This window comes from Oryctolagus cuniculus, chromosome X (assembly GCF_051225735.1).
Source record: "Oryctolagus cuniculus isolate XC-2025 breed Fujian yellow rabbit chromosome X, ASM5122573v1, whole genome shotgun sequence".
NCBI lineage: Eukaryota > Metazoa > Chordata > Mammalia > Lagomorpha > Leporidae > Oryctolagus > Oryctolagus cuniculus.
The window spans coordinates 52,632,216-52,644,578 of NC_142888.1; the positions used below are offsets into that span (position 1 = coordinate 52,632,216).

General features: G+C 44.5%; 1 protein-coding gene across 2 annotated transcripts; it reads left to right on the forward strand.

Annotated features, from left to right (window-relative positions):
* Positions 1 to 5,363: 5,363 nt before the first annotated feature.
* LOC103351878 (doublesex- and mab-3-related transcription factor C1) lies at positions 5,364 to 11,651 on the forward strand. Of its 2 annotated transcripts, none has more exons than XM_070066766.2 (8): positions 5,364 to 5,472; positions 7,396 to 7,617; positions 7,694 to 7,851; positions 8,151 to 8,209; positions 8,498 to 8,625; positions 9,736 to 9,796; positions 9,991 to 10,135; positions 11,118 to 11,651. In XM_070066766.2, exons 2-8 carry the CDS (start codon positions 7,400 to 7,402, stop codon positions 11,222 to 11,224), a joined length of 876 nt encoding a protein of 291 aa, XP_069922867.1. In that variant the 5' UTR covers positions 5,364 to 5,472; positions 7,396 to 7,399; the 3' UTR covers positions 11,225 to 11,651. The 2 variants fall into 2 exon arrangements, with proteins under 2 accessions (XP_069922867.1, XP_089180005.1); XM_089323879.1 differs by having other exon boundaries at positions 9,736 to 9,808; positions 11,118 to 11,358.
* Positions 11,652 to 12,363: the final 712 nt, after the last annotated feature.

Consider the following 12,363-nt stretch of genomic DNA (forward strand, 5'->3'; position numbering starts at 1 on the left):
CACTATTGACTTGATAGGAAATGAGAAAAAGAGAATATCCTAAGAACCATTAACATAAGCCATCATCACTCATTGCATGTTTAATCAAGGAGGGAAAAGAAATTTTTAAAAAAAAAAGATTTGTTTTATATATTTGAAAAACAGAGTTAGAGAGAGAGAGAGAGAGAAAGAGTGAGAGAGGGAGATCTTCCATCCACTGGTTTACTCCCCAAATGGCCACAATAGCTGGGGCTGGGCCAGGACAAAGCCAGGAGCCAGGAGCTTCTTTCAGGTCTCTCACGTGGATGCAGGGGCCCTAGCACTTGAGTCATCCTCCATTGCTTTCCCAGGAACATTAGCAGGGAGCTAGATAAGAAGTGGCTCAGCCAGGACTCGAATTGGCACCCATATGGACTGCCAGCATTGCAGGTGGCAATTTAACCCATTACACCACAATGCCAGCCCTGGAAAAATGAAATTAAAATCATAGTGACACAGGTTGACAAGACCAAGTATCATGAAAGGGGATATAACAAGGGGAATTCTGGTGCATGTCAGGTATTAAGTATAGCACATCTTGTCTCCTAAACACTCATGAAGATGTGTAAACTCTGATGTCTTAATGCTAGTGGTTGATGGCTTAGTGGTAGAAATTTGTTTGGACAGCTAGAGGTTGTGTATGGTGGGAGGTGTTTAAGACATTGAGGTCATGTTCTCTGAGAGTGCTACTCATGGGAGTATTGATGATTAGTTGACTTCAAGTTTTGTCTAAGTTTCTCTCTCTGCTTCATGTCTTACCTTGTGTTCCTCCTTCTGTACCCACATCTGCCATGATCAGCATTTCCAGTAATCAGCATTGTTTCCATTCTCACTTTCATCTGTGTGTAATCTACAGCTATAGTCATTGACTTAAATATAGCCATTACATAAAACGCATTTATGTAACATTCATTTTGAAATTGATAACAAGCATTTCTGTTACATTGCAAAAGTCTACCAGTTAATAGCTTTGGCCCCACACAAACTTACTGAGGTCACAGTTTATGTCCTTACATACCATGCACCCATTAACATAGATTTTGTAGTTTTTAGAAGCAATTTTTGTCATTCAAATTCTATGCACAAAATTATAACTTTCTGGTGACTGTACCTGCCCCTGTATTTTTCCTTTACCGGAAATTTTCAAATATTTTTGACTTTACCTGTGCTCAATATTTGTGCTAGATATTTACATTTTTATTAAGAAATCATACATTCTGATTCAGTATAGGGTGCTTATGGAAAGAGACCAGCAAAAACAGATCTTCATGGCCCTGAACTATTAGTGAGAACTACATTGAAAGAGGATTCTTTCTGCAAAAATATTGAAAGCAGTGAAGTGCTGGAGCTGACTCTTACTGGAATACTAGAGCTGACTATTAAGTGTATAGGATTCCTCAGAGCCAGTGTTTGAAGAGAGACATTATTGAAAACTAAATTATGTTAACTGACAGTCACATCCATTGTATTCAAAATGCATGTGATACGTGCTATGTTTCAATTATTAATTATTTTCCTACATTTTACTGTTATATGTGTTCCTGATGTTTACATTTATTATACCCGAATGGTAGAAATAGATCACTTCCCAATTTCTGCACCCATTTTAAAAATATTTATTTTTATTTATTTGAAAGAGTGACAACGAGAACAAGAGATAAAGACAGAGATGCAGAGATCAAGAGAGAAATACAGAGATCTTCCATCCTCTGATTTACTTCCCAAATGGCCACAAATAGTGTGGTGATGTGGTAAATCCAGTTTTAGTGCAGGGTGACAAACGTTAAGGGTACATGGCTCTTGTCTCCCTGGGGCCAGGATTAGGGATGTTCCCTTCTTGCAAAGCACAAGACAGGGCCAGGTTGCTTTCGGCCTAGAGTAGAGGGAAAGGTGTTACACATCTTGGTAGGGAGATGTAAGGAATATAGTAAATAAAAATCCATTACCTAGATAAAGAAAATGGATCAAAGACCTAAATTTAAGGCCTATAACTACTATACTCTTCTGAGAATACCTGGGGACACAACTCAAAATATTGCAACTGGCAGTGTTTTTTGTTTTGTTTTGTTTTGTTTTGTTTTGTTTTGTTTTGTTTGATAAGACATCTACTGCACTGGCAACAAATGTGAAATGAGACAAATGATATCATATGAATGTCAGATGCTTTTTGCACAGCAAGGGAAACAACACACTCAAGACACAACCTACAGAAAGGGAGAAATTGGTTGCAAACTGTCCAGCTGTAAAAGTGTCATTATTCCTAATAAATGAAGAACACAAACAACTCATACCAGAAAATAGCAAGTAATCAGTTTAAGAACTTGTCAAGGATGGGTTTTTGTGACCCAGTGGGTTAAGCCACCATCTGGGATGCTCATTTCCTGTTTCAAGTCTTGGCTACCTTGCCTCTAAGGCAGATTCTTGCTAATGCACTCATGAAGCAGCAGATGATGGCTCAAGTACTTGTGTCCTTGTCACTCCAACAGTAGACCTGGACTGAGATCCTGGCAACTGATTTCAGACTGTCCCAACCCTAGCTGTTGTAGGCATTTTGGGGAGTGAACCAGCTATTAAAATCTCTCTCTTTCTGTCTCTCTTTCTCCCCTCCACGCTGTGTGTGTGTGTGTGTGTGTCCCCTCTCCTTTGCTGTGATTCTGCCTTACAACTAAATAAACCAGTCTTTAAAACAAGAATAAATGTTCAATGATCTGAATGGACATTTCCCAAAACAAGACATACACATAGCAAGAAAGTAGATGAAAAAATGTTTGCATACATCATAATCAGGAAAATGCAAATCAAAATCACAATGACACGTGTTCTCATCCCAGTCAGAATCACTATCATCAAAAACAAACAAACAAACAAACAAAAAACAAAAACAAAAGTACTAAAGGATGGTGAAAATGCAGAGAAAGGAAAACTCCTACAATCGTTGGGGATGTTCATGTACAGTGTCATTATGTAAAACATTGTCAGAGAGATACCTGCATGCCTTTGTTTGTTGCAGCATTATTCACAATAGCAAAAAAAAAAAAACTTAGATGTCTATAGAAGGAGGATCAAAAGAGGGTGGTATATACAGGTAATAGAATATTATTCAGTCACAGAAAAGGATGAAATCTAGTCTTTCAAGGCAACACGGAACTGGAGGGCATTGCATTAGTAAAATAAACATACATAGAAAAATATCATATTTCCTCTTTCATATATAGAAGTTAAAATGTTGATCACATAGAAGTAGGGTAGAGTAGGAGCCACTAGAGGCTGGGAAGAGAGAGTAGGAGTGGGGAGAGTAAGAGGATGGATAATGGGAACCAAAACTCACTTTGTGGTGGGGAAGTAGTTCTGGTGTTTCATGGTACAGAGGCCATCTATAGTCTACAATTAATTATACATTTCAAAATGACTAAGGAGGAGTGAATGAAGGTTCCTGACACATAGAAGTGATAATATTTCAGCACAAGGGAGTGCTAACTGCAATGATTTGATCACCACATGTTGTATACCAGCAACTGACTTAAAATATTGAATGCCATATATAAGTACAGATGTTATGCATCAATTAAAAATGAACCAATTAGTTTTTAAAGTGGTTTGAAGGATTGAGATTAGAGGACACAAAGGAAACATGAAAACTGAATGCAAATAATGGGAATGGGTTGGATTGCTGCTCCCCACAAATTCAGTTTTTAAAGTGGTTTGAAGGATTGAGATTAGAGGACACAAAGGAAACATGAAAACTGAACGCAAATAATGGGAATGGGTTGGATTGCTGCTCCCCACAAATTCTCAAAAGAATGTTTGTATCTAAGGTATGATCATCCCAGTAGAACAAATCTGGTTCAACTTTGGAAAGAAGAGGGATGAAAGACTAGCATGGAGGAGGCATGTGTGTTGCTAGCAGGTCTGTCACTTTCTCTAAATGCTAATCTCACGAATATGTTTAAATTTTGAAAACCACAGCACATCCTTATAATGTGTAATTCTTATACTCTTTTGATTATAAGATAAAATTGTCTGAGGGTTTTAGAAAGGCCTATACATAACAGTCACTGTCTTCATAGATTGAACACAGATTCTTGGTTATTTTCACAAGGGCAAAAAATAAAATTCAGCACCTACTCATGATTTCTGAGAAAAACATTTGAAACTAAGAATGTAAGGAATGGTTGCTATGCTGCTAAAAGATACAGATGAAGATAAAGATAAAAGAAAGGAAAGGAAGAGAGAAGGAAGAAAAGAAGGAAGGCAAGGAATAAAAGAGAACATAGGGAAGCCATTTTAATCTGTATGTATCGGGAGCATTCTATTTAAAACCCTCCTTTGCAGTCTGTAGTAGACCTTGCAATGGGTGCACCATCCAGCACATAATAAGACTCAGTTGAATTATGTTTCTGTTACTCAAAATTATGGAGGAATACCACAGAAAGCCTATAGACAAATTTTTAAAGAAATAATAGAGTGGTGGCTAAGTTGAAGATCTCATGCAACTGAAAAATCCAAATGTGTTGCTATCAATCAGATCCAGATAAATCGACATTATAAGCAGATACCAAATACAAGAGCAGCAACACTCTAAGTAAATCATAAAAGACAGAAGTTAGTCCAAACGGGAAGATTACATCTCTAAAGACTCACATAAAAGGAGAGACCAGCTATGTTAAGAGACCCGATTCTCGGCCGCTTGATACATAGATTCAGAGAAAACACACTGGAAATTCAGGGCAACTGGGATTTCATGGAACTTGACATGCAGATTTGTGTGTATGTGTGTGTGTGTGTGTGTGTAGGCAAAAGGCAAAGAATAGTGATGAGTTTGGTGATGATCAGGAAGACATAGAAACTCACCTTAGCATTCGTCAAAATAAATGGTTAGGTGACACAAATTAAGGGAGTGATGTATTGACAAAAACGTGTATACAAAAGAGAAGGAAGCTCACAATGTGAGACTCACAAGTGTGCATACTGATTTCTGTGACGTCGACAAATATCCTATCAAGGCTAGAATCTGCCCTGAGTGAGAAGCTCCGCCACAGAAATATGGGCGGGTCGCAAGAGTGCATGCTGTTTACACGGAAATTAGTGAAGGAGTTTAACTTGATTTCCCCTATGCAGTCATTCAAGATGGTTCACAGCTGAAGAAAGGAGCATAGCCTGAACAATAAGGATGCCACAGGAGCTACTGGTGAGACCAGTAGAGTCCACATGGGGGCGAAGGAGGAGGCCTAACATTGCATGAGCAGGGGAAGATCTGGAAGTGCATTGGTCTCCAGCCACTGGGTGGCGTGAGAGACTCTGCTCAAAGCTTATTGGCTTGTTTGGGAAGAGCGGAAAGGGTAACCAGAGCGAGCCAGAGTGAGCCAGAGTGAGCCAGAAGGAGCACCAGACTGGAACAGAGGATTCCCTAAGGACCTTGTCCCAGCTGATTTACTCTCAGCGGCAGGAGGCTAGGTAAGGCAGGCTGGGGACAGGAATTTGATCCTCCTTCCTCATACCTATTCCTCCCTCTTCCCTGTTGCTTTGGACCGCTAAACCCTTGCTGTGTCTTCACCTAGGTGAGTTCCCCCTCCTCGTCCTGTGGTCCCACTCACACGTGGAACCCCTTCTGGAAGAAGCCCTCTTCCTGGTTCCCTGTCGGTAACCTCATGTCCCTGGTGATGGTTCTGAGGTGGGGTGAAGGGAAAGATTGTACTTCCTGAGGATATGGGATGAGGTGTGCAGCAAGAGCTGGGCTGTGCAAGCTCCATTGCTCATGCATGGAGAAGGGTAGGAAGAGGGTAGGAAGGCTGTGGAGATAGTGCATGGACTTGTGTGAGCACAGAAAGGATGTGTATGTCCAAGAGGAAAGCTGGTGCGATGAGGAGATAGGTGCCTAGTGGCTAGGGCAGGGCATGGCACCTTTGTCTGTGTAAGTTAATATCTGTTTTTTTTTTTGTTGTTTGTTTTTTAAGAGAAATCTTATACACTGTTGGCGGGAATGCAAATTAGTTTATGTTTTTAAGATTTATGTATTTATTTATTTGAAAGACAGCATTACAGAGTGGCAGAGGCAGAGGTAGAAAGAGGGAGAGAGGTCTTCCGTCTGCCAGTTCAATCCCCAAGTGGCCGCAACAGCGGGAACTGTGCTAATCAGAAGCCAGGAGCTAGAAGCTTCTTCTGGGTCTCCCATGTGGGTGGCAGGGGCCCAAGGATTTGGGCCATCTTGTACTGCTTTCCAAGGCCATAGCAGAGAGCTGGATTGGAAGTGGAGCAGCCAGACACAAACCGGACCTGCAGGCGGTGGCTTTACCCGCTGCGCCACAACACCAGCTCCAATACCTGTTGAGAAAGGAATCCAGGGACTGACTAGGGGATGAAAGAAAATAACAGGATTTAGGACCAGAAGTACAGTAAGACATTCTGGGGTAAAAGAAGGCAAGCAGTTTAAACCAAGGGTGGTGGTTTGGGGGTTGGGGAATAAGGGAGTAATCAAGATTAAAATTGAGCGCAACAAAAATCAGAATGGTGTGTGACAGGGAAACTAAATATAGGACATACTTGCAACTGATAATATAATCCAGTGCAAGGGGTAGAAATCCAACTTTGGGGAGTGCATGAAAGCAGGATCTAAGGAAGATAATTGTTGAGATGGATGCCAGGAAAGATCTTTGGGCTTGGCAGACTATAGGGCAATCCATCAGAAGATATGGTAGTTGTCGCAGACCAGCCGTGCATTTGTGTGTTTGAAAATGGCATTGGGCTGGCACCGCAGCTCACTAGGCTAATTATCTGCCTTGCAGCGCCGGCACACTGGGTTCTAGTCCCGGTCGGGGCGCCGGATTCTGTCCCGGTTGCTCCTCTTCCAGGCCAGCTCTCTGCTGTGGCCAGGGAGTGCAGTGGAGGATGGCCCAAGTGCTTGGGCCCTGCACCCCATGGTAGACAAGGATAAGAACCTGGCTCCTGCCTTCGGATCAGCGCGGTGCGCCAGCTGCAGCGCGCTGGCCGCAGCGGCCATTGGAGGGTGAACCAACGGCAAAGGAAGACCTTTCTCTCTGTCTCTCTCTCTCTCACTGTCCACTCTTCCTGTCAAAAAAAATGGCATTAATTTATGGAGGGTTAATAAGACCAAGATTAAATTAAATGTGTGTATGGAACATGTGCCAAGGGGTTCAGGAGAGGAGGGTATGAATGAGTGGAGCTCCCTGGAAGGAGGCTCCAGGAGTAAAGAAATTAAGGGGGAGACTGAATAAAGCCAACATTTGTTGGATAAATGGAAGAGTGATCTGATAGGAGTAGTGAGCAGAACAGAGACGAGACTAGCAACATTGGACAAGGTTTTCCAAAGGCAGGAAAAGGAGATCATAGAGCCATTCTGACCTCTGCTTCTTATCCTAGAGTCATGGATCCCCAAGAAATGCCTGCTGTGCCCAGCTGCCCCTCCAACTTCGAATACAACGCCATGAGTGAGACCAGAGGCACCTGGGGGCTTCAGTTCGTCCCCAGAGGAGCTGCAGGTCTCTCTGACCCCTGTCACAGCTATGGAATCTCTACCACAATTGGGGGCCAGGAGCGTATCTGCCACTTCCGTGCCTGCCAGTGTCACAATTGTGTCTTCTCGTAAGTATGGTGTCTGACAAGGGGAAGGATCAGATCTCCTCTAAATGTGACTTAGACCTGTAATCTCTTACTGTAGGGAACCCTGCATGGCCTTGCCTGCTATGAATACACTGAGGAGGGAGCAGGGGCCAGAACCCACGAAGCAGCTGACTCATGGAGTGATCAAGAGCATGCCTGTTGCTCCTGGGGCTCCCGTCCACATCAAGAATACAGCCGTGGAAGCAGGAGTCCACAGTGAGTGGCAGGGAGGCAGCCGGTGTTAGGGTGGAAAAAACATGAGTAGTTTGGTCCAGTCACTAAATTGTGCTGTGGCCCTGGGTAATTTACTGATTGGCTGTTAATAATAATAAAAAAATCACTGCTGTCAACCAAGTGTTTGTAGAAAGGGAAGATCTGATGGGAGCTGGTGGTGGGTAAGAAAGGTCCACGGTAAGATGAGAACTCAATTTGGGGCTGTACCTGAGAGACCTTGGGACAGTGTGGTGAGGGGTGGGAAGTGGAGGCTCACCAAAGTGATCCCTTTTCTTTCACAGCTGGGAAGGTGGACGTGATGCCCCAGCCACAGGCCTACCCTTGCTACACCCCTAATTTGGTAAGGAGAGTCTCTTGCAAATGAAGGAGGCACCCATCCATCCATTGCCCAAGGCATGGGTTCCACCTGCCACACTACCATCCACTTTCCATGTGGCCTTGGGGAAAAATCATTTCTTCTCCCCAGGGCCCACTTTCCCCTGTTGCAAAAAGCAGAGTCAAGTGGCTGTTATTGAAGGTCGTTAGAGCTTTGAAGTCGTGGGTCCTGTCTTCATCACCAAATATGCGTATATTCCCTGTCCTGGCCAGCCTCGCACCTGACTGTAGCTTGTGCTCTCTGATCCTACAGGGAACATCTCCAGGGATGTTTAGCCATCCTCCAGAACCTACATTTCCACCCTCTGCTCCAGTGACCATGGATTTGCCACGGGTATTTGCTAATTCTGGACAGCCACAATGGCCCCATCTGCCAGATCAGTGAGTAGAGTGCCAGCCATGAGCTGGTTATTTATTGTGCTATTTTGTGCCCTACCTTATACTTGATGCCAGTTAGTAGGAAGCAGGGGAGGAGGAGCAGAAAGAGGAGAAAAAGGAAGAGGTGAAGGCCAAGGAGAAGGCTGAATCTCAGACTAACACACAAGGACAGAGCTCCCTCAGCTTTGCCGTTACCTATTTGTAAGACCTTGAGCCAGGGACTTTATGTGTACAGCCTTTGTTTGCCTATCTGTGTTCTTGGGACAATATTGTAGATGCATAGCATTGAAAAGAGGACTAGCAAGAGGCCTGCCACATTGTCTCCGTTCAGCAAATGGGGAAAGTTGTTCCTCTTGACTCAGATGAACAGGGTTGAAGGCCCACAGTGCAAAGCAGGGTCCTGATATGAGTGCTATCGAGGACCCTGGGAAAGCCCAGGGGGCCATTTTAGCAAGATTCCTGTGGGTGAGCCAAGCTCCTCTTTCAAGGTCCTTGGGGATTGGGCAACATGAAAGCAAGAACCAGTCCTTCCCAGGGGCAGTAATCACATCTCTCCAGGAACTTTGCAAATTAAAACACGGCCAACTGGCCGGCGCCGCGGCTCACTAGGCTAATCCTCCGCCTAGCGGCGCCGGCACACCCCATGGGAGACCAGGAGAAGCACCTGGCTCCTGCCTTCGGATCAGCACGGTGCGCCGGCCGCAGCGCGCCAGCCGCGGCGGCCATTGGAGGGTGAACCAACGGCAAAAGGAAGACCTTTCTCTCTGTCTCTCTCTCTCACTGTCCACTCTGCCTGTCAAAAAAAAAAAAAAAAAAAAAAAAAAAAAAAAAAAAAAACCACGGCCAACTGTACTTTCCCATCATCTTCCCTGAGATCCATAGGGAGAAAAGCTGGCAGGAGTTTGTGTCTCAAGACAAATATGTAAAATAAGTGTGGAACCAAAAACAGTTGGAACAGGAGGAAATACTTGCCCAAGCCATAACCACATTGTCCCGTGGACTTTTGGATTGCCACACACAGTCAACGAGAAATCCTGCCTCACTCTCTGTGTACTGGTGCCATGTGTCTTTCAGAGGGTTTAATCCCTTGGCCTCTCCTCTCCTTGTTTCCAGGTGCTCAAGTCTGACCCATCAGCCCTGTGCCACACTTGATCCTTTTCAACTGCAGCCACAGGTCCTGGGGAATGTATGGGGTCCAGAAATCTGGCAGGGGCTGAGTTTAAGGGAACAGAAGACAGTATTGGGGTGGGGGGACATGGTAGGAGGTGGCTGGAGGGAATATGGGCTGAAGGGACATTTGTTCTACTGAGAGGAGGTGTGGCTTTCATAGGATCATAGCACTGTTCTCTGATGGCCTTTCCTTTGCAGGTCCCCAAAGCCCCTGAGCTGGCCTTGGTTGCTGCTTCTGAGTGGCAACAGAAGCTGGAAGCCGCTGAGGCACTGCTGACTCTGAGAAACTCCTTTCTAGTGCCACGTGAGCCCATGACGCTGGCCCAGCCCCGCGGCCTACCAGGTAGCTGGCTCCCTCACGTGGTAACCCTGAGGTGGGGACAGTTGGGAGAGGGTTGCAGATAGGTTTGGGTAAACAGTGGTTTCCAAGTTCTAACTGAGAAATCAGGATCAGTGGGTTGTTCTTCCTCAATGCTGGGCACTATGGCTCCTCCGTGTGACTATCCATGGTAATTGATGGTTCCACAGTGAATACCAAGAATACGAGCTTTGTGTTCAACAACAAGGGCCCTGTGACCTCATGTCAAGCAACAGGAAACAACCTCTGAGAGTGGCAGGGACTTGCTGTATGCCATGCAGCATAGCAAATGGAAGAACCAGGTTCTTGATCTCACTGTGGAGTTCTCTCCCCAGACCACTGTGGTCTGCTCTGGCCTGGGAAGAACACAGAAAAGTGAAAAGGGCTTGGTCTGGTAGGGGTGCTGTTCCTTGCCTTTAGGGTCTTTCTGTCCAGTCTCCATGTGGAGCTTGGCTGTTTTCCCACTTTGTGTTGTGCAATCACATATCAAAGATGTGCCCAGAGAAGATGGGTTGTAGGAGCTCTGAGTGGGAGAAACACCTGGTGAGGCTAAGGAGCAGGACTGTGTCCCCTCACATGAGCCTGGTGGATGGGGCCCAGTGTGTGAGTGAAGCAACAGGTCTGAAGAAACTGCTGGAAAGGAAGGGAACAGTCCACACAGGTTATCAATCAAGGAGTGGGATGCCTGATCAGCAAGTGCACGTGCTGAGGAGCCAGGGATTGTTTTCAAGTTAGGAAGAGGCATATTCCAACACCCTGGGCTTGACCAAAAGGGATATGGTGGCTGTCGTGGATGAGGCTATCATGGATGAGGAAGGCAAGGCTGATATGGGGAAAACAGGAGTTCTAAGGCCTGTGCAGCTCTCACCGTGACAAATCTACGATGGTGCTGCAAAACCAAAAGGGGGAAGACGAGGGAGGGGATGTGGATATGACCTGACTCTGAATCCGTCCTTTTTGTCTACAGATCCTGCTGGAGAAAGAGTGCTGCAATCTCCCTTTCCTGCTCTGTGCCCCAGGCCAGCCACCTCCAACTCATTGTCTGGTGGACATCTGGGCTGGAGCTCTCTATGAGCTAGGACCACAGAGGATGAAGCATAGCTAGAGCATAGCATATTTGATATCCTGTTCTGATTTGTGTAATGATTACTGCTAAATCCTGAGCATCATTTGTTAGATTTACATGCATTTTATAAACTTGTTAATTAGTGGGGCAATTCTTTGGTTGAGGTTGGATACTCTTGTACCTTTATCGTTTATTCATTTGAATACTTGCATGCTTTTTATACCTCTGTTAAAACAAAATTGTATACCATAATGAGATGAATAGATTATAGGATGTCTCATTGATTTTTGTTTGCCAACTTATTGCTTTTTCTTGCTATTGTAGACATAGCTGTGCACTCACATCTGTATTCAGGCATGCATAAACATGAGCATGGCTTTAGTTTGTGTCTAGGTGTGTGTTCTTGGACAAATAATAAACTCTAGCTATAAAGCACTGAGATGTATGGGTCGTTGTTAACCATACCAGAACCGAGATAATCCTGACTGTAACACACTTGTTCAATCCACAACTCAAAATGAGTATCGGCTTCACCTGTAAGTGGGATTTCTTAACAAGGCTAAATAAGAAGGTGGTAGAGGAAAAAGTTGGTATATTGATTCCCTGTGCAGTCGAGTACCTGTTCTCTTCTGGTATACCCTGATTCCAGTTGTTGAGCGAGCTGGAAATGACAATGACCACAGGACAAGCAAATCATGTTAAAACAGGTCCTACTGGCTGTGAACAACTGACAGTGCATGCTCACACTAATAGCGCAGCTGCTGCTTGGCTCAAATCAATTGCTGTTATGCAGTAATGTGGGTGCATTGTTAGCAATGTGCAGATTTTACAAGACAAGATGGAATTCCAGATTTGTAATGTTACTCAATTTGTCAGTGTTAGCTGAGGTTTCTTCTTTCACCACTGTATGTGAGTGAAATCAAATATCCATGTAAGACATCTCTGGCCAACACTCCATTGCCATTGTACTTCGGGTCTAAAGTGAAATGATTACAGAACCTGGAGCTAATCAGGACAGGAAGAATCAAAGATGGGGAATGAGTTCCACCCAGCTCCTACTTTGAATCACTCATGCAGTATGAGGAAGTGTTGCTGTTTTTGATGTAGTCTGTGACTCTTGTACGCTAGACACATACAGCACCTCTGC